Source organism: Podarcis raffonei, chromosome 7 (genome assembly GCF_027172205.1).
Source record: "Podarcis raffonei isolate rPodRaf1 chromosome 7, rPodRaf1.pri, whole genome shotgun sequence".
Lineage (NCBI taxonomy): Eukaryota > Metazoa > Chordata > Lepidosauria > Squamata > Lacertidae > Podarcis > Podarcis raffonei.
Genome location: NC_070608.1, coordinates 23,027,609 through 23,055,390, shown reverse-complemented (window position 1 = coordinate 23,055,390; position 27,782 = coordinate 23,027,609). Strand labels below are relative to the sequence as shown.

The following is a 27,782-nucleotide window of genomic DNA, read 5'->3' as shown; positions in this document are numbered from 1 at the left end:
AATTTTTTAAAAAAACCTCAGTTAAAGAGTCCACTGAATTTTAATATTTTTAATGTTTGATGTGTTTTTTATATTTTATTGGAAGCTGTCCAGAATGGCTGCAGCAACCCAGACAGATTGGTGGGGTACAAATAATAAAATTTATTATTATTATTAGTAGTAGTAGTAGTAACCAGAACAGATAAAACAAACACAACGAAAACCATAAAGACAACATTTAAGTCACAAAGCAGTCTACAACTTCCAGGCATGAACTGACTTAAATTGATATTCTACAAATTCCTGGGCAAACAAATGGGCTTTTACTTCGTGCTAAAATGAAAGAAAAGTAGGTACCCAACATAGTTCTGAGGGGAGGAGGCTCCACAACCAGGGGGCCATCACTGAGAAGACCTTTTCTTGTATCTCCACATAGAAGATGTATCTTCCAATGGTGAAACTATGAGAAGAACCTCCTCTGAAGACCTTAGGGCTGGTTTTCATAGCCAACTTGAGCCTTCAGTCTGGGTTGGTCAATAAATTACAATATGTGAACAACTGATCTATGAAGACCATGAGGTTTGCGGTTTCACACTTATGCAATTTGTTGCTGGGGAAGGACTGTGCTCTTTATTTGGAAGGGATATGTTCCAAATTAGACATTTATGTGCTTTTCATAACTGAGCCAGGCAATAGCTTTGACTATTGTGATCCATGAAGGGGACTTCGAAGTAACTAAGTACAAAAAGTATCGTATGAAGCAAGCCTTAAAAGCATTCTTTTTCGAAAGCATTTTTGGAAGAGGAAAAACACCAGAGCAATTGAACATTGTCTCTTCTCCAGTTGCTGTAGTGAAATAAAGCAAACAGTTGCTCTTGTGGTTTCTTTAAGGCAATTAAAAGGCGAAGCCAAGTCTCAAGTGGCTTTGGAGAGGCAATATTAAATGCACTGGTGGTTCATTTCACTTCTAAAATGTCAATTTATCCCTCCCTGTGTAACTGTGTTATATAGTTCAACCCAGGCTCTAAGAGCTAGGCTACACTCCTACATACTTGGGATTAGGAGTAATGCCCCCTGAACTCATGTTTACTTTTCAGCAAACGTGTATATGACTGTACTGCATGGCTCAAACTACACATTACAGGGCAGATCCATAATAGTTCTGCTGATGTTAATGCACACATTGAAAATGCAGTTGCATTTGTTTGGAGGAACAGCTGCTGCAGAATGATTTTTAACATTTCCCCTCTGTGCATTTCCCTGGCAAATTTGCACCCAACTGCAAGCTGCTGTTTGCCCCAAAATGTTCTCCCAAATTGCAAACATCAGTTTGCAGTGGTGACAATTTTGATCAGGAAAGCCGTGTGGTGGGGGTGTCTCATAACTCCTCTCTACTCCAAAACAACCTGGCAGCACCTCGCTGTGACATTTCGGTTGAAACAAAATCTCCCAGGTAGTAGGGACTTTGGCTCTTTCACACCAGCTAGGGTGTTGCAGTACAGAAAGCAGCAGTGTAAGGCAAGTGCATCCCTACACAAACTGATACTCCGCAACACCTGCAATGTCTCTTGGAGATCCTAGGGTGGACTGGCGGCTTCCACAGGGAGCAGGCGTCAAACTGCGCTGACCCAACATACTATCTCTTGCCTGACAGTATGGTTGGGTCAACCATCTTGCTAACAGAATGTGGATTCTCTAACATGTTATCTGAATCCAATCAGTTCCAGAAAAATGCCTGCTTAGGATTCCAGTCGGAGAATCTGCACGGAAAAAATGAAAGCCTCATTTGCTCAGTTTGTTTACACCAGGAATGGTGAACCTGTGGCCTTTCCAGAACCTGTTAGACTCTCACCATCTCTAACCATTAGCTATGTTGGCTGTGACTGATGGGCCTTGAAGTCCACCAGTATTTGAAGGGCCATTAGTATCTCACCATTGGCTTACACTGACTGTGCAGCTTCTCCAGTCTTTGAAGTTGAAAATGGGATATTCCAGCCACCATATGGACTAGTCTGAACTTCTTCTGTCATTCTATCCTCACTGAAAGAAAATGTGAATTTTCAGTAGCAGAAAACAATTGGAAAGGCATCTTGCAAATGATATGTCCTTCTAATCTGTTTGTATTTTACTCTTCATAGCATTGAGATGTGTGACCAACATAATGCCTTCGCCATGTTACTTTTTCTGAGACAGGAGCAAATACATTCTCCTTGCTGCAGCTACCATGTGCGTATTAAAGAACCCCAAATTTAGCTTTTGTGCATGATTTGGATTTCTAGATGAACCTGATTTCAACAATAGCTGCCACAGAATTCCACATCTGGAAGAGTTTCAGTATTCAAACTTCGCACATCTTCAGATTTTCCTTTTGACATTCAATTTGGAATTTTTGCGGCACACGAAATGGTGATAGATCCGTTGTAAGACAAGATGTCTTACTTCATCAGCAGTGATGATGAGGCAGTGTAGTGTAGTGGCTAGGGGGCTGGACTAGGACCACAGAGACTGAGGTTCAGATCTCCACTCAGCCATAATGACCAAGGGCTAGTCACTTTCAGTCCAACCTTCCACACAGGGATTTTGTGTGGATAAAATGAAAAGAGCAAAAACACGTTTGTTCCCTTGGAGAGAAAATGGGATAAAAATGTTATCAAAATAGTAGAAAGGGGATACTTTAAAAACAACAACAACCTTAACTCTTGCATTAGAAACATTTTCAATTTTAACTCTCGCCATCAATGCCATTTAAACTGCTCAATTTTGTGACCTTGTCCTCAGAAGGACAAGATCACACCACCCCTGCAAAACTCCACTCAGGGAAGATGTTCACAGATCCGTGAAGGATGGGGAGAAGAAAGTACCATGTAAATCCTCTGCGTAGGACGTGAAAAGTGCCCCGAGATTTCCATTTGTTCCATTCACTATACAAACATTTGTTTTTCTTGCCAGACAAGAAGAAAAAGGAGGAAGAGAGAAAAGAGCCTTGTGCTGCCGTCAGTCTTTTGCCTTTGCTTATATGCTGTGCCACTATTTATTTTGCTTCTTTGTCGTGCAAATAACCAACCATCTTCCAGTGGGAGTAAGCCCAGCCCTTTTGTGCCCTGCAGTCATGGCTGTGTCTTTTAAGAGAAAATTGATTCTCTGGAATGCTGTGTGTGCACATACTTATCTGAGCCCTACAGCCCACACCTGCTGAACAGGTAAACCAGATCCTCAGCAAAGGGCCTCAGCAGTGACATTCCAGCTTGGCAAGCTATTACTCTCTAATTGCTACCTGTCAAACAGGTAAACTAAGCTCTTGGGCCAAGTCCAAACAAGGGCATGTTCCCATGAAATCCTAAACCTCCCAACCTTTGACCTCACTGCAGGGCCACAAATGAATTTAACCAGGGCTAGTTTTTTGGGTGTGTTTTTTTTAAAGACAACTGCACTCTTGAGTGGTAGCAAGAGAAGGCTTGGTTTCCACCTGTGGCAAAAATGGAATTGCCCACAATCATTCCTACAGCGAAGCGTGGCATGACCACAGCCTGCCAGAAAGGAGCAGCCAGTTGCTAAGCATGATAATAACAGTCCTCTCTGAAACCAAAGCTCATTGTCTGTATGGCTGCGGCTAGAACGACCAGCATCTGATTCCTCCGTCTGATTCACTGACACTGCGGTGCAAATCTGTCAGGTTTCCTGCAGCTGAACAAGTTCTGCTACAAAGCAGCATTTAGGAAAGGTGGAACAGGCGCTTCTTGTTCTTTCCTTTCTTCCAGTTCAGGCTTGTCCGACGGAAAGCAACAGAACAACAGGATCGACTTGCTCAGAAGAAGTGGGTTTCCAAACGGAGACTTACGCAATAGGTGTGCTATTGTGCAGTTGGTTTTCTGTTCCATTTTAAAAACAGGAATGCAAGTGGTACCTGGCAGTTAAGGGGAAGCAAAGTGGGCCCGTTGTATGAAGGTCTGCATACACTTCTGAATGCAGGTGCATCAAAAAATAAGGGCAACAATTCCTTTAGCGTCAAATAAAGCAGCACGTATATGAGGTCTAAGTGCAAGCTAGTGGTATTTGTTAAGCAACGAATGAAATACTGGACAGAATGAGACCTAATTGCCACTCTAGCTAGTATTAGTTGCAAGGACTAGCAGTGGTTTTCCAGGGTTTCAAACAGGAGTCCTTCTTAGCTCCACTTGGAAAGGCCAGGGACTGAACTTGTGACCTACATGCAAAACACATGCTCTACCACTAGGTTATTGCCTTTCCCCAAATCTGCCTCACTGGGTTTATTTCTTAAACTATGAGTGCAGAACTCTTTAGATCAGGGTTTCCCACACTTGTGTCTCCAGCTGTTTTTGGACTACAACTCCCATCATCCCTAGCTAGCAGCGATGATGGGAATTGTAGTCCAAAAACAGCTGTGAGACACAAATGTGGGAAACCCTGCTTTAGCTTGTCTCCTAGCTATTTGAAAGCCACTTATCTGTAAGCAGGGGCATATCAAGGAGGTGGGTTCAGGAGGTGGTTCAGGACCTGCTGGCGGACAGCGATGATCAAATTACTTTAATAGCGGCTGAATTTTTAAGTGCTGTCCATGAAGAAAGAATGGGCCATGATAAAGAGACTTAGTGGTTTTTAATGGTAGGTGATGTTGCTGTGTTGTATTATATTATTTATGTACATCGATTTATTTCTTGGAGTTAAGAATAGGACTGGGATAAATTGTGTTCGCTGAGCCCGTATTTTATACAGTCTGTATATGATGTTTGTTTGTTAATGTGAGGTGTGATATGCCTAATAAAGGATTTTGAATTGAATTGAATTGGAGGTGGCCCCTTCCCTCCTTTCTTAAAAGAAAACTACACACACACACACACACACACACACACACACACACACACACTGCTTACTGTGGGGCTGGACATACTGCAAAGCACAGTGCTTGTGTGACCAGTCACCCACCATCTTAATTCACTCCAAAGTGTAAATCTGTATTTACAGCTATAAATTAGCACATGCAAATTTTATGCAAATTTGCGCCATGGGCCTCTAAGTAGCTCACAATGCCACCTGCATGGCTGGGAGAATACTCAATGACTCTGTGATGTGGGCAGGACTTCAACTACATGACATTTCCCCATGTAATCAGCACCAGATCTGAAGGAATGAATGCCAATTCCATCAGAGATGCCATGACCAGGTTCAATCCGCATGAGTTATTTAAATGGTGCCCTAGATGTGCAGGAGCTGCTTGGGCTTAAGGGACCCCTATAATGCTTTAGTTGGGTCCCGTTTTATCCCAATATGAGATTAGTAGAGTCCTTTTTACAAGATGCAGGAGGACTAAATTAAGACTGTGAAAAGCAGACAAGACTGTAAAACATCAGACGTGATGGAAAGCACCTAATGCTGGCACAATTATGCCTACTCAGGTATTACACAACAACATCTCTTCTATATTTTTTTCACCCTCATTTTACTGAGGATCCAGGTGATTGCTTTGCTTCATTCAAACAAAGAGCACTCTATAACATTTTAGATCATCTTTGCTGACATAGCAATAGCCATACCCAGAGAGGCTGACACATGAATTGTTTCATGCAGAGTTGGGAAAAACAAAGCAAGTTTTTGGATTTTGTATAGTACTAAGACATGGCTGTACCATCCTTCCTTGATCCACGAATGCTTATGCTGGTATTTGTACATCATGAGAAGACTAAATTAGTCGTGTGTTTGTTTAACTGTGTTTATCCAACAGATCTTGAGGCAGTGCAAATAGTCAGATACCACCATCCTTGGATAATCAAGAGTTCGGTTAAATTAGTATTGTTGAAATAGGATCTAAAGGGGCCATGTAGCCTACTTTTTAAAAGGACAGTTCTTTGTCTGAAGGACTGCCTGGTTCAAGTCTGGTTTAAGAGAACAACAACAAAACCCACAAAGCAGGTACCTTGATGTTGCCCATGAAGTTAGCACCTGAGCAGCAGACTGAGCTGGCAAAGAGATCACCCAGTCACAATCTTCCTCACTCTTGTGAGAAATATTGTATTTCTATGTAAGTTATAGTAATCTTCTCTAAATTGGCACCTATATATATATAAATCAAAATATTTATGCAAATCTGTGTCCTACTCTGTTCTCATTTTGGGGTGATACATTTCCTCTTTTTGTGATGCTTCAGTGGCCACCCTAAGAGGTCATTCTGATAGGGTTTTATATGTGGGTATGGAAATGTAGATGCTCAGCTTTTGCTGAGCAGACAAATGTAGAATTAAAGGACTTCCGGGTTAGCGCCATCGGCTAATGGCGGATTCCCTCCGAGCTCCGGAGGGAATCGGCTCCGCAGGATCCGGGTCTTGCCGCTGCGGCGACGCGGGGACCCTCAGAAATCACAGGCGCTGAAGCCTGTGAACTTGGTGACTCGGCGGGCACCATTTGCGCCCCCCGACCCGGAAGGAGCCTTTTTAAAGGCTTCGGAACGGGGGACGGGGTGAGCAGCGCGGTGCTGAGAGTCGACTGCTTCTCCTGCGGAGTGAAGCCGCATGCCATGGTCGGAGAGCGCTGACATCTTCTTGTGAACAATTGGACTCTAAAAGCAACAACCCGTGAGTAATACGGAAATTGGATTTGTAAAGAAAAAAATTTTTTTTAAATTAGGCACGATCGGGGAAGGCGCAAATAGGAAGTCCGTCTCCCCGTCTTATAAATAATCTAAAGCAAGGACTAGCTAACTAAGGTCGAGAGAATTTCTTCTTCTTTATTGGGTAAAAGACATTAATTTCACGATTTGGCAGTATAAGTAATTTCACTGGAGGATAAGAGCTAATTTTGAGAGCTGAAGTGCCACCCCCCCGGACCCGGGAGTGATCTGCGAGAGAGCCTGTTGAGGAGATATAGAAGAGTTTGACAGCTGTCAAATTAGCTGTCAAGAAGGAAAAAGAGAACTTTGTTTCTGCTATCTCTGCTGGATATATTTGCTACAATTTGGTTATATTTTGTTGAAAACAAGGAAGAACTGATACAAACTAACTTGATTTTTGGATTTGAACTGGAAGGAAGATAAAGTAACCAAAATCCCTCTAGAGGGGATTTTGGGACATTACAAGAATGGCTGAAGGAGGAAAAATTCAAGCTAAATTGGACAGAGTGTTTCTTCTCTTGGGAAAGTTACAAGGCCAAATTGATGTTTTGGCTACAAATGTTGCAACTCTGGACTTAACAGTAAACAAATCCATTGAATTTGATAAGGACTCGACTCATGAAGTCCATGCAGCTGGACAAGAAGAGAAACTTGAAAGATTTGAGAGTGTGGAGAAAGAGATATATGTTGTTTCTGAGGAAAAGGAAGGAGGAGATGTAATGTTGCAGATGACAAAGGAGAGCCAGAGGCCTGACATGATGGCTACAAAGGAAAATAAGTACTGGATGATGAAAATCTGTTTTGAATTGAAGATTGAAGAATGGAGAGATCTCCTTATGTGGAGATCTGAAGACCTATGGATTACAAATTTGATTAAGGTGAAAGTTGGAGCTTTTGGGACATTTGGACTTAAAAGGAGTAAGAACAAGATTCAGGCTCCGCTTTTAAGTATGGAGGTCTGGCTGGAAGAAATATGGACCCTATCGGGACAGAGCTTCTCCGAGATCTGGTGTTTAATATTAAGGACTACCCAAAAAACCGGCAGAGAGGAACTGAGAGAGAATTAAGAGCCTCGGACGTGAGGTCTCCAGGCTGATAGTAGACTAAGACTGATGGACATTTGTTGGGGATTGAAACCGGGAAAGGGGTGGGGTGGGGTTTGGGAATCCAAAGGGTGCAGAATTATAATCTTTTTTTTTATTTTGTTTTGTTATTAGTATGAAAATTGGGGAATTCGTGGAAGGGAATTTGGGTCGACTTTAGAAAAAAGTTTTAAGAATGAGTACTGATGTTTAAATACTGATGTTTATAAGTTAAAATTGGTTTGTTTTTTTTAAAATGAATTAAATATAAAAAGGTCAAAAATTGGGGACAAGAACTTGTTGAATTAACAATTTGAATTGGAATATAAGAAGGGGAGGTGTGGGGAAGTCAGGGAAATATGTTATTGAAAATAAGGATTGTAAACTTTATGTGTTTTTAACTTTTTTCTTTTTTCTTTTTGATTTTTTAATGTATAAAGGTGGAAAAACTCAATAAATATCTTTAAAAAAAAACACAAATGTAGAATTAAGTTGCCTGGATTTCTTCAAATTCCCCGTTTCTCTGGGTGAATCCCATAATAAGCCTTGATTTTACAAGCACTACTGGGCATGCTGAAAAGAAGATCTGGCGTGGAGTGTCAGTATCAGGGGTGGGGAACCTGCAGCTCTCTGGATATTCTTGGACAGCAATTCCCATCTTCCCTGACCATTAGCCACATTGGCCGAGGTTGGTGAGAGGTGGTGTCCAACAATATCTGGAGGGCCAGAGGTTCCCCACCCAGGCCTACATGGCTGGTGCCATATTTAAAAATTATCATCCCATATCTGCACACTTTTTGCACATCAAAAAGGCATGTCCCCAGGGCACGTTCCCTCAAATACTAGCATGCACAAGGGACTGCCGATCTGATTAAAATGGGAGGGATAGGGAACCCTGAGCTTGCAGATCATTTCTGCAGACCCAATGACCCATTTAAATGAGGCCACACACCAGTTTCCATGTACACTAGAGGTCAATCACTCAAGCGTGAGGGAATACCAGTAATTCTACTGTAGACAGGGGTTCTATTCATATTTAACAAATTTTATATGCTGCCTGATTTTACAAAAACCTCTAAGTGGCTTACAATAATATTAAAATTGTCAATAAAACATTTAAAAGTAATTAAAAGCAAAAGAGATGAAAGCACATAAATATCTGTGTGTCTGGATAGGCTTGCCTAAACAAAAATGTTTTAAGCAGGTGCTGAAAATTATGATTGTATGTTCTTTTCTTATTCTGGATAAAATCCAGTTTCAGATTTAGATTCTTCTGATGTGTATTATATATTCTACTTCATTCTAAAGCTACAAAACAGGGGGAGAAGGAAGAATTGTTTGGATTTGCAGACAAACAGGCTTCTTTGCTACTGCAGAACATTCCCCATGGTTTTGAAGTTGCAAAATGTCTGTGTAAACATTTAGCACCATATCTAATTATATAGTTCATTGTTCTGCGACTTGGGCACTGCAACCCACTTTTAATATTCACACAATCACACTATAGTTTTCTGTTGCCAAAATGCATTTGCTTAATTGCTCTTAGCAACGGTAATATTGGATCGCATGGGGCCTCTCTGAGTGTGCTAAGCTTGGTTTAGGTGGGGACTGGGAGAGGTGCAGTCAACTGTCAGCCACTAATTAGTGACTAATCCCACAGAATGAAATTCCCACACATCAGCAAGGCATCATTTTGTGACTTCCCAATTAGCATCACAACACTTGTTCAGCTACTGATTGGTTGGTTGGTTGATTGTGTGACAGCGGAAATGGGTAAAAGCCCCCCATCCAAACAATGACTATCATCAGTGCAGGTAAGAAAAAAAAATAATTTTTATTTTTAACATCTACAGTACTGTCTTATTTATTTTATAGTACACTACTTTGATTATTGCTTTCATTTTATGGATCAATGGTCTCATTAGATAGTAAAGTTCATGTTAAATTGCTGTTTTAGGGATTGTTTTTAAAAGTCTGGAACAGATTAATCTGTTTTGCTTTACTTTCTATGGTAAAGTACGTCTTGGTTTTGGAACGCTTTGGTTTTGAAACAGACTTCCGGAATGGATTAAGTTTGAGAACCAAGGTACCACTGTAATAACAATAACAATAATAATTTTATTATACCCCAGCCACGCTGGGTGGCTTACAACATATCTAAAAACATAATAAAAGCATCAATCCTTCAAATACAATTTCATCTTACAGATTTTCAGAGGAGACTAACAGTAAACATTGCTGTTTCCAGAGTATGCCAATTCTAGAGTATGCCAATGACTTCATTTGCCATACTCTAGTGGTCGCTTGAAGGCAGTAGGAATAATATGCTCCTAAAGTGCATTTGCATAGCATATAAAACAGGGAGCTATGTCTTTAAAACTACTAAGCTGACACCTCAATATGAAGTACACTTACCTGAGAGACAGACTTCAGAATTTATCTTCAACAAAAGTAATATAAAAACAGAGGAGAAATTGACTGTCTCTGGATGACAGCCAGAAGGCAATGTTATGTAAATAGTGAAGGAACACATCTTGTTCATGCATGGAAATTCCAAGAAGAGATTGATCCAAGCACAGTTGAAAGTAGAAACAAATATGCACATGTTTTCCACACACACGGCCTTTACAGCGAATGAGGCCGTTCACGTTTCCACTTGTCCTGCCCCTTTCCCCTGGGAAAAGCCGCTCTTTACCACTGAATTGGAGTAAACATCAACTGGGTTTTCTACGAATTGATGTTTGTGGGATTTCCAGGAGAAAGCAGTGGGGGAAACAGAAAACCTCTTGGACCTGTGCCTATAAAGCATGGGACAAAAATGAAAACCTATTGATTCCATGCTTTCCAGACACAGGACAAGTGAAGTGTGGACAAGCCTAAAGACACAGCCATGGACAAACACTCTCAACAGACTGCAGTGCAGAACATCCTAATGCCAGATGATGGTGTAATTTGCTAACAGTCTAATATAAGCAGTTCACCTCTGCCCAACCAACAACAGTCACATGGTGCATCTATCACTATGTTTACCAAGGACCCCATGTTCCTACGGTGTGGTCTTATCTACGTCATCTCTCCCAGCATAGCTTCATTTCCCATTTGTATGCCATCCAGGCAGCTTATCTTTCCAGATGGCTGAAACAATATTCAAGTGAGGCCAGAGGCACTTTGACTTCTAAACTTAGTGTCAGGCTATTGTTAACTATAGCTGGAAAGCAATTTCCAAGAAAATTATGACCAAGCCCTTTTAAGTGTTGTCTTAAAAAAGAATCAAGCAGTTTTTCTCATTATGTTTCATGTGGTTTGAGAACACCCCCTTTAATTTTGCCTAAAAGTTTCAGAGTATTTCCCATCGGAAATCATTCCCCTCTTGAAAAGGCAAATAAGAATCTGTATAGTTTACATCAGCTACTTAGGAATCTTTCCCACTATCACTTTCAAGCTGAGATGGAACTATAGGAATTTTATCTTCTTTTCGTAAGCTGCCCTGGAAGCTTTGCTGAAGTCTTATGAATAAATTAAATAAGCCCCTGTTATTTAAATAGAAAAATAGGTTTGTATGCAGAAGCTAATATAGCAGGATGCAAATTTAGGCTAGAAACCTTCTTAACTGTCCGTGTTAAAGGAGACTTTTTGACATGCAAGTGCTTTCAAACCAAGAACTCCCCCAACTGCATCCCAAAGCTACACAGTTGGTTAGCCTAACCTTCCCCAAAGGATAACTGTGAAGATGATGCTTGGGGGCAGGTGAGTTAAGAAGCCCATGTGTAACCTTTAAGCTCTATGACAAAAGAGTGAGATAGAAATGAAGTAAATAATAAAAGAGAAGATGCAAGCTTGAGTCACCACAAACGTTCTCGGCCACTGCAAATATTACCCACACAGACACAAATAAAGAACCGAACAATTCATGAAACACCTGGCAATGTTGTAAGCTCAAAGCTGGACCAGTATGCTTCTTTGTCTGTTATCTAGCTAGAGAAAATAATTCTAAAACTCATGGGTATGACATACTTGACAGCAGACAAATTATGTCTTGCCAGTGCTTGCTGTCTCACACATGGGCTGTTGCAGTGGCAATCAAGTTTTGCCAAATTTGTACAACTTGCAGCAGCTCATTCCAGATTGAAAGGTTATTGAAATCATTGTGGTGCACAGATTTATATGCACATCAACTGCATTATGAGACTTGAAGCATTAAGAACCTCGCCCACATACCTTCTGTCCTAGTCAGTGTGACTGTAAGGCATTCAAATGCGTGGTGCTGGGATTGCTCCCCTACTTAACTAAATGTGATGGATGGGAGTACTAAGACTATCTAGATTAGGCAGTTCTCTGGCAGTGCAAATACAGTGTTACCTCGGGTTAAGAATTTAATTCGTTCTGGAGATCTGTTCTTAACCTGAAGCACCACTTTAGCTAATGGGGCCTCCTGCTGCCACCGTGCTGCTGCTGCACGATTTCTGTTCTCATCCTGAAGCAAAGTTCTTAACCCAAGGTAATATTTCTGGGTTAGCGGAGTCTGTAACCTGAAGCATATGTAACCCGAGGTACCACTGTAACTGGCTGCCCTGGCATATTTAGGGGCCTTCTACTGGCTGGTGGCCTGTCAACAGGCTGTGCTGTTGGTGGTTGCAGTGGGGGTGTCTACAGCAGAAGAAACCTCTGCCGCATCCTAGTACCCTCCAGCAGTGTAGACTGGGGGTTAGGATCGCTTTGCCCACCTGTTTAATTAAGTAGACTAAAAACATATGTGTAGAATATCTGTAGGTTAGAAATGTATCAAACTAATTTTATGTGTTGGAGAAACAAAGCATTTACATGAACCAAGCAAGAAATCCTGGGAAATTAAAACGTATAATAGAATGTAGAGGCAGAAGAATTGTGGAAAGTGTAAACATAAGCATGTTTATTCTGAGGTGTTTGCTTTCTTTACTGGAATAAGGAAGCAAATCCTTCAATAGCGTCATTGTTTATTGACAAAGCATTTAAAGGATTTACTCAGTTAAAAAAGAAGAAGCTTGAAAAATTCAGATTGTGTCAAGAGTGCAGTTAAAGAGCATCCACCATGGTGTCTGTTGGTTCTGGGGGAGGGAGATGGGAGGGACAGTCTGACTAGAGGAGGCCTGATGCTTTCTATGCCTTCCTCCCTTTTAACATATTTTTAGCATGATTTTTTTTAGCCTTCCTGATACCTCTCCTCATATCTATGACCAAAATGCATTTCCACTTTTTAGTCTTCACATTCTATATACAGCTGCTTTCATTAAACAAATGCAGGTAGCAATTTGCCATAAAGAGCAATCTTTAATGCTAATGCTTACATGGTCTACCTCTTACACCGAGAAAGCCAATCTCATCCAATATAAAAGCAGAAGAAACCAACAATAATGGTAGTGTTTCCACTGTAATAGAGTGGTTCTTCCTGAACTAAAAAAAATATTGGCTACGTTCCCTTGATACTTGACTGTATTTGATTAGGCATATGGGGACAACGAAAGTCAACAGACCAACACTGTAGTCATAAATCCATTTACTAGGAAATGCTCAATGGGGTTTTATTTCTGTGTAAACATTTTAGGATGAGACAGAAAGTCAGTAATATCTAAACCAATTATGTAAATATGCTTTGATCGAATCCTAAAATGTGACATTTTGCCTTTCCCCAAGTCAGAAGCAGATACATAATTCTCCCATCCCCCAGGTTAATTTATGAGTGCCACAACGCCTGAAAGCAGGAGTTACCAAGGATCATATGACTGGAGAAACTAAGTCACGCTTACATAGAATCATAGGATTGGAAGGGACTCAGAGGGTCATCTAGTCCAACTCCCTGCAATGCATCTGAGAAAGAAAGAAAGAAAGAGCCCTTCTTGGACATAATGAGTCACAGAAGTCCCTAATAATAAAGAAAGACGGTTGCTAAGTTTTAAGATGTAGGAAGGATTAACAGTAAATGCTACCTGTTGCAAAATTAGCAGCTGGCTTTGTGTCTGGTGCTCCTAACTGAAATCTGGCACAAAAGCTATCATACGTGCAAACACATGATAAGCCTCCCCCAGCACTAAGACAATGCAACATCAAACATCTGCTCTTTTGCATTGAACTTGTTAACAGCATTGCTTTGATACAAGCACAAGCCATTAGCACCTGTTATCCCATAGATTTGTTTTAGCAGTTTTCATAACACATAATTTTAGGTGCTTATAATTATAAGTATAATCTGTAACCTTAGTTAAACCTTATTTGAATACCTGATTCTCTGTCCTCAACTGGCAAGTCCAAACAATATCATTACTAAATGGAGCAAAATATGCACACATAAAGTAGGCTGATGTGTAAAGACAGTTGCCTTTTAACTTGTTTCCTTTCAACAAAGCAATGTGACAGCAGAGCTACAGATGTTCGTTGAAGAAACTAGCCAAAGTGAAAGTATGAGAAATGATTGTGAACCGGAAGAGTAAATAAAATTTGTGCAACCTGTTCCTAAGCAAGTCCTGCTCTTTTTATTGCTGCTTACTCCCACCTGAAGCATGCACAGGACTGCAGACTTACTCTACTAGTTTGATCTCTTGCAGCACTCACTCCGGTGAGAAAATGTTTACTTTACTGAGCAGCAGGTTCAGTGGCAGATTAAAAAAAAAAGTTACAGGGATGTGGTAGACTTCTGGAAAGGAAAGTTGCACTGTACAGCTTTTCTTGATTTACAACTTGAAGCATGAATCAACAAGTATTTAAAGTCAAGCAGCAGATGGAACCTAAATTTCAATGGGACTTTCATCCACATGTGTTTAAGATTAGGGTGTTAGGCTGTGATCCTAAACTCACATTATTTGGAAACATGCTTTACTGAATTCAACAGATCTCACTTCCAAATAAAACATGTTCGGAATTAAAGTTTAATTTTATTTAAAAACACATTAAGATTTGCTAGATCAGGCCAAAAAGCCACCCAAATTAGTATGATGAATGGGAGCCAATGCTAGTCCTGGTCACAGTAGACGCATTGAAGTTAATGGGCATGAGTTAGGTTTACCAATTTCAATTGGTCTACTTTGAGTAGGATTAGCATGCAATCCTTTGTCCCCATTTGTTTGGCCCCAGTGTTTGGTACTCAGAAGTAAACTGTCTCTATAAACTGAAGTTCCATTAGTTTCTATTTAACCCCCAAATTACAAGGCTATTCCCACTATGTTGTCTAATCCTTAAAAAAAAAAAATCCAACCAGTGACCACTAGCACATTTTGGGGTGGTAAATTTCATAATTACTTCTGCTTTGCAAGCCGGACCATAAAAGTTAACAGTCCACATTTTTACAAGCCCACCTAATAAAGAATACGTTTGTGTCATTTGTGGCACATCAGCAAACAGTCTGGAAAAAACCCCTCTTTCTCATTAAGTTTACAATGCCTTCCCTATCTTGGTTGCCTATCTTTATGCACCACAGATCAGTGAGCTAGTTAGTGACTATTTACAATAAATGCACCCTAAACCTATCCATGTTTTCCTGAAAGGCAAGTCTCACTGCATTCAAATTGGCTTAATCCCAAATAAGCAGGCACAGAATTGCAGCCTGAATTGCTGACTGCCAAGCCTCTGCCTGAAGAGAAGGCTGATATAGCCAGAACAAAATTGCCTCTCTTGGAGAAAAAAAAATGTGGGGGAACTCTGTATTTCATTGGCAGGTCATGAAAACATTTACAAATAAGAGATGCGCACTTAGTGAATACTCTTGAAGGCAGACAGGTGCAGAGTAAGAATCAAAACCCTTGGGGAGTGGGCATTTTCCTTCATATGTCAACACTACCTTTAAAGTCGTGTTGTGCATTGATTTTTCACTTATTGTCTGCCACATTGGAAGCCTGCTGTCTGGCAGTAAGGCAGGATATAGACGTTTCAAAAAATATTTCAGCCACATATCCATAACCTCGGAGCTTAGTACCAACTAAAACGTTACTGAAATTGCGAGAGGAAGAGAGAGAGAGATGCAATAAATTCAATTCTCTCTTAGGCTGGGAGAAACTCAAGAATAGGGGGGAAATGAGATTGGGTTCCTTTTCTCTTCCCTGGCTTTAGCAACCCAAAGCATGCCACTCCAATACAAAGTGAGATTTAGAGCTGAGCAGAAGTATTCATTGGGGCCTTTTATGGCCCTGGGCAGGCCTGCAAATCCTTGTAAGTCCCAAATTACAAGGAGGTAACGACTTGTGGAAGAAAGGCGCTTTAGGGCCGGCCGTTTCTGTCCCACAACCCCTCTTGCATAGGTCCATAAGCGAGATGGTGGTCAGCTGTCGTCTTCTCGGTAGACTCCACGTTGGTCGGCAATTTTCCTCCCTCCCCGTGGCTGGGCGAGGGTGGCGGAGGCGGCCGCTGGGCCCTGAGAAAACGGGCCCAAGCCAAGGCAGAGTTCGCAAGGGCCTCTAAGCCCTGCTCTTCCCTCACGCTCATGAGGGCTTTCTTCGCATAGGTATCTCAAAGGCGCCCTTGCGCCCCTTTATTCCCTCCCACCGCCGCCACGGCCTCCCCTCGAGCGTCGTCAAGCACACAGCGCGGCCCCGAGAGCCTTCTCCAGCCGGCCAGGCCTCGCGTGCCCCGGCATGGCTCCCGCACGCAGCCCGCCTCTGGGCCTGCAGCTAGCGCTCTCCCTCAACCATTCCGGCGCCGCTTTCCCAACGAGGCGGCTTCGCTCGGCGTTCTAAGCGAAGGGCCTTACCTGAGCGCGCCTCTTCCAATGGCTGCTCACCTGAGGCCCCGCTCGGCCCAATCAGCTCGCAGCTCGTCCCTCTTGCCTTGTATCCTTCAGTGAAAGAATCCAAGTCCTCTTGGGAAAGTTTACCTGTAGGCGCCTTTGGGTTTTTGTTGCTTCCCGGCGCGGTGCCCTAAACGGCAGAGGGAGGGAGGGCGGGCAGGCGAGCCTAGCCAGTCTCCTTTTCACATGCGAGGGGCGGGCAGAAGGGGGCTTTACCTGTCCCACTCCTACCTCCGCGGCTGGCTGAGGGAGAAGTAAGAGGGGGGGAAGAAAAGCAGAATTACCAGTAGCTCTGGTTCTGCCGTCCCGGGCGCTCGCTTGCTCTCGCTCGCTCGCTCGCTCACGCGCGCACACACACACCTTTACCTGCACAGACTTGAAAGTCCAGTTTCACCAGAGAGACTGAGGCATCTGGAAAAGGGGAGAGAGTTCATTGGATCAAACATGTCACAAGAGACGGACAAGTAAGTGATCACAGCCAGCTTGCTACTTTTGCTGCTCCTGAACGGATCAACTGGTTGGTTGTGTTTTCTTTTTTTAACCCCCCTTAAAAAGAAAGGGGAAGGAGAAAAAAAAAGCAATCTCGGTGGTGGACCTACTGGGATTACATTTCCTCTTTTATACAAGGCATAAAAGAGGTTGAATAGCACCCACAGGAGAACTGCTGGATTTCACCTTGCTTTCCCCATTCCTTTTCCAATCTTTTTTATTTATTGATCGTTGTTCGTTCTGAACTCCCAATGTCCCTTCACAAACTTTTGGGAGAACTTTGCTGCTTCTTTTTGCAATTTCTTCCCTTTCCTTCAGGGCCTAGAGATGAAAAGTGATTCTTGGCTTTTGTGTGTGAATGCAACAAAAGAGCTTTTATATACCGGATCAGAAACACGGCCATCTTCTTCCCCTTCTCTTGGCACTTCTGTACCTGTGTTGTGGGACAGAAAGAAGTAGAAGATGGAGCTCATTGAAATCATTTTATTCCAAGCCACTCTTTTTTGGGTGTGTGTGTGAAAATATCATAAAATAACTGCATTGTCGAAGGGTGCATAGGAAAAATGACCGTGTGTCTTGTTCTCCCATACGCAGTAAGAGGAAGTGATTTCATGCAAAACTTTTGTCTCCGTTTTTCAACAGATTGCTTGTCATTAAAAAAAGGGGGGAAATCCCAATCAGCATGACATTGAGGGTTTCTACACCAGATGAAAACTTCTGTAAAGTTCTCTTCCTTAAAAGCCAGCACACTTGTGATTCGTACATAGTGGGTCTTGATTAAATAAGTTGGAATGGTTAGGGAAATCATAACATAAGGACACCTTGAAATAAGCATGGCAGCCTAGTGCTTAAGGAAGTTTAAAACAAATCCAAGTAGCGTTAGCATAAAAGCTTCCTTGAACTTTAACATAGCAACTGTGAAGGACATCATGATTCTGGGACTAGTTTGTGCATGTGTGTGTGTACACACTGTAGATTGGCTTCATCTAGTTACTTCTCCTTTAGCCTCTTGCCTGTTCCTGCTTACCTGCATGTGCAAAGTGAGGAAAGATAGGAAGTTTTTCATAGGCCGCTTCTCCTCCTCCACCCCAATTGTATTATTTTTCCTTTTCAGCGGACATTGCTGGCTCCTTTCTTACTGGTGACTTCAGATCAGATCATGCTCTTGATGCAAAGGAGAGGCCAGCACCTTGCAGTGGGCTGGAACTTAAGATCTGGAGTAGTATAGATATATATTTACCTTGAATTGTTCTTCTGAGCTTGTTCACCTCCCTGCTACACACACACATGTACAGTGGGAAGAAAGTCCCTCACTGGAGCTGTGGCCTAGGCTGACCTACAACATACATCTGGAAAGAGGGAGGAAGAAAAGAGGGAGGGTGTTATTAAGCAAAGTGGTGGTTCTGACCACAGACAGAGGGTGCGGTATCTGACAAATCTCTAACATGAGAAGGTTGTTAGGTTGGGGGAGACTGGCTGGGTTGAGAGCCGAGGCACATGAAGTTTTGTAACAAGAAAATAACTGTATTGTACCCCCTCTGCCCAATGTTTGTGTTGGGGAATTTACTTGTGTATGGTCAAAGTTTCAAAATAAATGCACTCAACTGCATTTTGTTGCACTGTCAGTTTTTAAAGGACTCCATAAGAAGGTTGTTCAAGTGTGCATTTCAATACATGGTACCGACTAAATTGTGTTAGAGATTGTGAGCTGAAAGGTGATGGTAATTTTGGTTTCATAATCCAGAATGAAGGGGTATACAGTTTCATCACCCCTTGGGACAACTGGAAGTTGATGGTTTTGGTCTGTGGTACTTTTGTGTTACAAAATAAGCTGTGTCCCTTATGTTCTGGTATGAGGGACAATAATTTAAAATAAGGATTTTGATCAGTATCTGAAATGTGCATATCTGAAATGTGCTCAAATGTGAGTCAGTCAAAATGTATTGAGACTTTTGAACATTCTACTCTTTTTGGTAGAAGGGAAGAAACAGGTGTAGGCTGGTTTGTTTTTTGAAATACAGTACAGTGCATTTCACCCTCTGTGACTATCGCTATAGAGATTCATACATTCATGACACACATTTTGGTCTAGTGCCAAAACTTAATTTGTGTAGCATTTAGGCTTCATTATCCTTGATTACTTAACTTGGTACTATGACCCACTGAGTTTGTGGGACTTTCTGAATAATTGTGCACAGGATTGGTCTGCCAGACATATATTACCGTTAAGGAGTTGTCATTTACTTGATGTAAGAATTGATACAAAGATTTGAATACTTCTTTATTAGAGAAATATTGTTGTTTTTTTAACTTCATGAAAGTGCTAAATGTTTTCAGTTAGGCCATCAAGTATTTATAATTATTTGCATGTGCGGTAAGGCACATAGAACTCTTTGCATATTACTATACTGACCAAAGTGGTAAAAATAAAAATCCCACATGATGATTTTTACATCCTTTTGCTTGAGATCACTATGCTCAATGTCACCTGTTCCAGGTTGGTTGTACCAGTAGAGATTCTTAGTCTTTGTATAATGGATACCACATTTTCTTCCATCATCTTATTCACTGGAAGCATCTTGAAAGGCTTCTGAATTAAACATCAGCTTCTTTTGCAGTCTGGTACAGCTGCATTGAACTTGTAAGGATGCAGGGAAATGAAGTTAGGTAGAGTATAGACATTGCTATGTCTGCACTCATAGCAGATCTTGAAGCCATAGGTCAAGGCACAACTATTTAAGCCAGGAGTTTTGTTGTGGGGCAGGCTTTTGTTGGGAGGGCAGAACCTCAGATTTGTATTGATTTTGATTGATTTAGGGGGCAGCTGCCTCCCTGCCCACCCTTAGCTATGCCTATGGGTGAATTGGATGGGGGGAAATTTAGTTCAGTTATCATATGTATTTGTCTCTTGAAAAGGTCTTCAGAATTTGCTTGTTAATTCTCTTGTCTTATGCGCTACTTGAAAAGCCACAGTCTAAGAATATGATATGCATTATTTTGTGATATCTTTCAAAGTGATTACACTCATTAGTTTTGTGAAAGCTATTTTTTCTGCACTGCACTGATGTTTATTGGCCTGTTTCACCTCTTGGAAAATATACAGAAAAAACTGCTAGAGAGCTGAGGAACAGAGGGATGGGAACAAAGGCTGATTTACACAACTCTTTTCATATAGATAGACTGCTTGAGTGGATCATTCAACCTGACTGCATGAAGAGGTGACTTTCTGATGTCACTGTTCAGTTTGCCCATCCCTACATGGTGATGTAAGGTAAAGGTGTATAAACCTTATTGAGTGCTGATGAGTGAATGCCAGTTGCTACTGGACAATTTCACCACACAGGTTGAATACCATCAAATACATTTAGGTGTGCATTGAGTTGCAATGGCATTACCAATTTGTTTTCTAGGGAAAGCTTCAAACCTTAACACCTGCATGACAGGTGAATTTCCCATTGCTGCATCAAAGGGGCTACCTATGTTAGTCTGTTGCAGCAAAAAACCTACAAGGAATACTGTGGCACTTTAAGGTATATGTTATTTTAAAGTTTTGAATGTTCTGCAGGACATCTGCATGTGCTTTACATCCGTATGCTGGAAGAAGCTTCACTTGCTGAATTTCTGCTCCTACCATTGTGAAAGGCAAAGAACCCTGCCAGAAAAAAAGTTGGCAATAAATTGTACAAATTGGCCCAAAGTGACAATCTGAGAAGATGGCTTTGCCATCTTTCTTGTTCTGAGTAGACTGTGAGAATGGAAGAGAATGGATATATTCAATAGAAAGATAACATATCAACATATTTTGTCAAAGGTTGCAGGACAAGGGAGTGGTATCTTTCATCCTGAACGTGGACAGATCCTGCAGCTGTAGAAAAGAGTGGTGGAAATGATCAGTGTGCTGGCGCAACTCTCCTATAAGGAAGGGTTGAAAGATTTGGGGGTCAGTAGTTTAGAAAAACGGTGAGGGGATGACGACCAAGGTGTATGCAGTGCTGTTTTTTCTAGAAAAAGAGGCACCAGAACTCAACATGAACGCTTCCATTGTTCACTTTGGATGGCAATGGCACCCACTTGAGAGATGCCGGAACTGAGTTCTGGTGAGTTCCGGCTGAAAAAAGCCCCGTTGAAATCTCTTCTCAAAACCCACCTTTTCCATGAAGCTTTTGGCATAATCCCATAATGCCCGTGTAACTAAATCTCGTCACATGCAGCTGAAGCAACTGCATACTCCTTTGCCCTTCTCTGTTGATTTCTCTGTGTTGAATTTTCGATTGTGAGCTCCTTGGGGCAGGGACCTGCTCTCATACTTTGCAAAGCACCATGTGCATTGCTGGCACCAAACAAATAATATGAATGCCATTATTTTTATAGGCGAGCATTTCATGGTTGTATATAGGGTATAGTGGAAACCATTACATTGTGTTAGGACCCAAGGGGTGCACATTTTGTACCAAGCAGTTGTGATATCCTGGACAGGGGCAATCATCTCAAGAAGGGGTTTCATTTATTTGGGGTTGGGAGCAGGGCCAGCCTGCCCATGAGGCAAAGTGAAGGGTCCCACCAGAGCAGCAGTTCCTGATGTCGAACCTTCTTACCCCCTTGTTCCTGGTGCAGATCTTCCCTGACCCCTTCTTAGCTGACGGGTAGCTATTTGGGGGTCTGTGTCAGGTGCCAAGATGTCTTTGGCCAATCTGGGGTGGGAGGAGTATTGTTTGTTAAAAGACAGCTTGAAGGTATATAAGATAAGACTGGCTAGAGGTTTCTGAATTTACGTCTCCTAGTGGCTTGATTGTTTTGAACTGAAAGCCAAATTAAAACTAGGAAAGTCAATTGAATTTGGTGACCTCATGGATGAAAAGCATGAAAGAAAAACAGAATGAGGGCGGGTCTGTAATGGGCTCTTATACTGACTTGTTTGCTCTTAAATCAGCATAAGGATGGAAGCCTTTGTGCAGCATTTTCTCCTTTCTGGATTTGCTTTTCCCCCTTCTTCTGTACTTCATTCTACAAATTTGACCTCACAGTCAGTGTCTCTTTAAATCTTGCACAGTTAAACTTAAAGTAAGCAAACTTTTAAAGAAATTAGAAGTTAAGCATGTACTTAATTCTCTTCCAATGAATGAGATTTTCAAGTGCTTAACTTTAGCGGCACCGTACCCAAATTAAAGTCCAGATTTTGATCCAATAGATCACACTTGCTCTCTTGATATGTGCAAGGGAGTAGAAGACTGTGTTGGAATTTTAATTCATGTGGAATTACTGCGGTGGGGGGAAGAATCCAATACCAGAAGGTAGTGGGAATTGAATATCCTGCTTGGGAATCTTTCCTGCAAGGCTACCAAGGTTTTCCAAATTAGTTTGAATGTTTCCATAATACTGGAATAGTAATTCCTCCATGAGAATTATTCTTTAAATTCTCCCATGAAGGGAAATGCTATGTACGTTTGAACTGCCCTTGAGAGAGATAAATAAATACATACTGCAGGGGAGCAATTATAGTGCTATGTGGTATATATGTTTAATTACCTCTAAGTGGGAAAAACTGGGATAGGTTTGGTGTTGTGGTGTGCTTCCATGTAGAGGAAAATATTTTGTGTCTTGTTGGTAACCGTCTTGTTATAATGTATCATGCACAAAACATATCTTTGTTTGCATCCAAATAATAGCATTTTCTTTATTTGGGGTGGGGAAGGAGTGGAATCCTGAATGTTTAAAGAGAGAGAGTACTAGCTTACCGTCATGTCAGTTCACGTCCGTTTAATTGAGGTTGTCTTTGTATATTATGAAATACTCCAGGCGTCAGTGTTGATGGTTGAGGGCAGCAGGAAACAGACTGGAAGACATGAATGCAGGATAAAAAAAAGAGCCCAGCACTGAGGTCAGAAAAAGGTTTTGCAGAGCGAGATTTGGATCAGCATTTCAGAATGTTATACTCTCTTTCATGTAATATTTTTTAAAGTTCAAACAGCAAAAATTGTATATACCTCCTGTGTTCTAGGGCAAATAAAGGTAGTATTTTGCAGATATTTGGAAACTTCTTACAGCTTTTGCAGGGAACTTAACACTGAAATTTCCATATGGGGAGACCAGTGGAAGAAGGACAGGGTCATAGAAGAAGGAATCGGCTATGGAAATATATGTGTTTCTTTCTGTTACCTCTGCTTGCATGCCCTCCAACATTTATCTGATGAAAATAGGGACATCCTATTCAATTGCTGTTGTTGTTGTAATTTTTCTGTTTATACCACACCCATCTGACTGGGTTGCCACAGCCACTCTGGGCGGCTTCCAACATATATAAAAACATTAAACATTTTTTATAAAACCTTTCCAATACAGGGCTGCCTTCAGATGGCTTAGGGGTCGGATAACTTCATGCACTCCAACATTTATCTGATGAAACATTTATCCACTGATCATTTATCTGATGAAAATAGGGATGTCCTAAGGAAAATCGGGACTTTCTGGGATCAATTCAGAAACTGGGATGGCTTCTGTAAATCTGGGACTGTCCCTGGAAAAGAGGGACACCTGATATCTTCAAACACTCTTACTAGGTAGTTGCCCCCACTGAACACAGTGGAACCCCTGAGCAAACTTCCATAATTTTGTGTTGCTAGTTGGAGCCAGTGTGGTGTAGGGGTTAGAGTGTCGGTCTGGTCAACCATAAAACCATTAAATCCCTGATCAACCATGAAACTTACTGGGTGACTTGGGCCAGTCACACTCTCTCAGTTTCACCTATCTCAAGGTGTTGTCGGGAGAATGAAATGTGGAGGAGAACCAATTACTCCACCTTGAGCTTTTTGGATATAAATGTAATCAATAAATAGTGATGATAGGATATGGGGATGAGGATGATGGTTTGGGTTAGGATGCTGGTGCAACTGAAATTGCAAGCCCTGCTTTATTCAGATCCCAATTTTGCCCAAAATACCAGAGAAAGGTGCATGAATGGAAGGCTGCTTAAAGAATCGCAAGAAACAAAATATGTGAAACCAGGGCATTTTGAAACGCATCATCTGTCTGTACATATTTTAAGCAGGAGGGTCCAACTTTTCCTTACGTACTTCTAGTTCTTATGTGTGTTCAGTTTGAGTGGAATTTAAGCTACTACAACAAAGCTTGTCTTGCTTGGGTCTCGCAACTTTACTGGGGTTCACTGAAGATGATTGCTTGAAATTGCTCATATTTGGGTGGCTTCCCCACTATATTTAATCTCCAATATTTATAGCCCCACTTCTTTCTGTGAAGAAGTACATTTCTGGCCCAGAGGTTTTAAAACAAGAAACATAATCCCTGCCCCCATGCACACAGAAACAAAAATAGTTCAAACTTTAAAACAGTGCATTCTAGATGTTTCCCAATTTCCCAAGCTTAAAAGACAAGCCTGGAAAGCACAGAGAAACCTTCTAACCCTCAAGAAAGGATTTCTATTCCGTCACTATTCGGATAAGGAAACATGGCTTTGTCCCTGGAGCTATTTTGACGGTATCTCCTTCATCGGAGCCCTGCAGTCTAAAACCTGTCTCGCCTGAATTCCTTTTGCAGTTTTTAACGATTTAAACCTGACTCCAGCGGGCGAGCTAAGTTAGTGCTAAAGCAGGGGTGAGAAGGGAGCAGAGATGATTCCTGCACTTTGGCCGCTTCTAGGCAAAGAGATTTGTAGGTGTCATTCACACTTTATCATGTGTGACACTTGCAAGGCTTGCTGCTAGGCTACTGAGACTTGCTGCTGGCTAGTCCAATACAAACCATCATCTAAACCAGGGGTCAGCAAGCTTTTTCAGGAGGGGGCTGGTCTACTGTCCCTCAGACCTTGTGGGGGGCCGGACTATACCGTGGTACCTCGGGTTACATACGCTTCAGGTTACGTACGCTTACAGACTCCGCTAACCCAGAAATAATACCTCGGGTTAAGAACTTTGCTTCAGGATGAGAACAGAAATCTTGTGGCGGCGGCGGCGCAGCAGCAGCAGCAGGAGGCCCCATTAGCTAAAGTGGTGCTTCAGGTTAAGAACAGTTTCAGGTTAAGAACGGACCTCTCGAACAAATTAAGTACATAACCAGAGGTACCACTGTATTTTGGGAAAAAAATATGAACGAGTTCCTATGCCCCACAAATAACCCAGAGATGCATTTTAAATAAAAGGACACATTCTACTCATGTAAAAACATGCTGTCTGCGGGCCGGATTTAGAAGGCGATTGAGCCAGATCCGGCCCCCGGGCCTTAGTTTGCCTACCCATGATCTAAACTCAAAGTACTGTTTTCCCTGCCTCCTAAGCATTGCCGTACTTCCTGGGGGAAGCTGGAGTCTTGCCACAGCCTCAAGTGTAGCATGTGAGCCATGTACTAATATACTGCAGAGTGCTATGCTCCATTCTTAGGTGTTGTTGGAGTACACCTGGCTTAGTTGACTGGGGCTGCAGTCCAACAACACTGGTGGACTAAATGCTGGAGAACGCTGTTGCACAGCAGCACTTGGCAACCTGGCACTTGACAACCTGGTGCCCTCCAAACGTTTTGGGCAGCCATTCCCATCAGCCCAGCAAGCACAGCACAGTGTTTTTTCTCAAGATCCCAAGAAATCATTTTTAAATTTTTGTCACTTTACACAGTGATTTACCGAGTAACACAAGGGGGAAAAGTGGACCCCTGCCTAGAGGAACTTACAATTTAGCAGGGCTAGAGGTGAGCAGGCAACAAAGACAGGGTAGGGAAAGAATTTGGAAATGCGAGGTTAGCAAGGTATTGTGGTTAATTCTGAAGTGCAGCCACTCTTTATTCCAGTCCCCATAGTCATCTCCCCATAGCCTGCCTTTTCTAAGACTGCAACATAAAAACGAACTTTTAACTAAAGCAGATACAGTGGTACCTCGGATTAAGAACTTAATTCTGGAGGTCCGTTCTTAACCTGAAACTGTTCTTAACCTGAGGTACCACTTTAGCTAAGTACCGCTTTACCTGAAGTACTGCTGCCACCACGCGATTTCTGTTCTCATCCTGAGGTAAAGTTCTTAACCTGAAGTACTATTTCTGGGTTAGCAGAAATTTGTAATAACTAGCAGTAGAGCCAGTGATATAAATGACTTTAAGTTAAGTGTGTTCTGACCATCACTAGTTTTTATTCTGTGAAATGGATACAGTCATACCTCGGAATGAATATGCTTCAGCTTAAATATTTTCCGGTTGCGCTCCGTGGCGACCCAGAAGTAACGGAGCACGTTACTTCCGGGTTTCGCCGCTTGCGCATGCGCAGACGCTCAAAATGACGTCACGCGCATGCTCGGAAGCGGCGAAACGCGGCCCGCTCAGAGGCGCAGTCGCGTCTTACCTTTGCTTCAGGATGTGAACAGGGCTCCGGAACGGATCCCGTTCACATCCAGAGGTACCACAGTACATTGTGCTGCTCACAACATTTTCTTAAGATTTCCAAATGTGCCTAGAATTTTGGGTAGGATCTCTCCCAGCCATGCCTGGAGATACTTGAGACTGAACCTTGGATCTTTTGCAGGCAATGTGTGTGCTCTGACCCTGAGCCATGGCCCTTTCCCATATCGTCTGCTGTTGATAGTTGTGAGAGCATCACCAAGACAGTCCTACAGAGAGATGTAACCAACTTCAACTGAGTGGGCCTGCACCACTTACCTGACCTCCCTCCCTCCAGCCTTGACTTGTCAGAGGGAGGTCAGGTAAGCAGCAAGACCCCCCTGCGTCATCCACTAATGCTCACTCCTGAAGAATGGTGAATGGAAGAAAGGCAACCCCAGAAAACCTTGAGAAAGCAGGCAGAGGAGATAGGGGTTTCTATCAGTGATCAAACCAGACTTAGACTCTGTTTTCTGAAAGAGGATGGAGCCCACCTGCCTTTCCCCCCTGTGCCAAGTCTAGAAACAGCATAACAATGAAGTGACCTCATAACCGCTGTTCACATTTTCCCTGGTGGAAATGTATTGGTGCCTTTTCTTACAGCTTATTATTTATGAGACTTATTTAAACACTTTCCTCCTCCTGTTTGTCTGGCATCATCTTGCCACGAAACAAACAAGCAGCCCAAATAAAGTAATTATTTTTTTCAAAAGTTTGTTTCGTAATTAAATATTTATTGAATTGCTCTATCTCTAATTAATCTTCGCAGGCAGGGAGTGATTTCTTGCTAATGATGCCAGGCTCAGAAACATATAGAAGTTAGCAGTGAAGTTCTTTCTCCAGTGTGTCTTTGCAGAATAATGATCTGTCTTGCCCACATACCTGCCTAATTCCCCCGCCCCACCTCCCAATACGAGGTGTAGGAGGATCAGTGTTAGACCTTGGCATCCTCAGGCAGTTGCTGATGTCTTGGTGCTTTGAAAAGACCGCTACCTACCCTTGACTCCCTGATCCTTGCTTCCATTGTCTGTTTGTGTGCATGCTTGCTTGCCAGTGGCTCTGTGCAAGCAAGCAGATGGTGGTGAGGATCACTGAGGCCTCCTGCCAAGGATCTCTTGAGACCTGTAGCCATTCCTGGCAGGCTGTGAAGCACAGATGGGGAACCTGTAGCTTTGCAGGTGTTGTTGGACTTCCAAGTCCCATCAACCCAGGCCAACATGGCCAGTGGTCAGGGATGATGGGCTCTGTAGTTCAACAAGCCACAGCTTCCCCATCTCTGCTGCAAAACAAAACTAGGATAGATATTTAAATAGGTAGTGCCCTGCATAAAAGTAAAGAAACTGTGTTCAAAGGATAGCATGCCATGACTGAGTTTCTAAGGATGCCCTGCCCAGCGCTCTAAGAATATTCTCTCCAGTGGTCTGAAAATGTCTGATTACCTCTATTCTGTGGTGATTTGAGAAGAATTAATATGATGTTTCTCAAACTT

At 42.2% G+C, this 27,782-nt stretch overlaps 1 protein-coding gene and 1 long non-coding RNA gene across 3 annotated transcripts in view; one reads left to right on the top strand and one right to left on the bottom strand.

The window, feature by feature from the left end:
- Positions 1-968: 968 nt before the first annotated feature.
- LOC128417185 (uncharacterized) lies at positions 969-18,258 on the bottom strand. The gene is made up of 3 exons (XR_008331403.1): positions 18,162-18,258; positions 16,397-17,354; positions 969-2,019 (listed from the first exon to the last, which is right to left on the bottom strand). It is a non-coding gene; the product is annotated as an uncharacterized LOC128417185 (long non-coding RNA).
- GRHL2 (grainyhead like transcription factor 2) overlaps positions 16,806-27,782 on the top strand; it is a 71,800-nt gene continuing 60,823 nt past the window's right edge. For both annotated transcript variants that reach the window (XM_053395515.1, XM_053395514.1), the window contains exon 1: positions 16,806-16,896. In XM_053395515.1, coding sequence (XP_053251490.1) covers positions 16,877-16,896 — 20 coding nt within the window. In that variant the 5' untranslated portion in view covers positions 16,806-16,876. The remainder of the gene's footprint in view (positions 16,897-27,782) is intronic.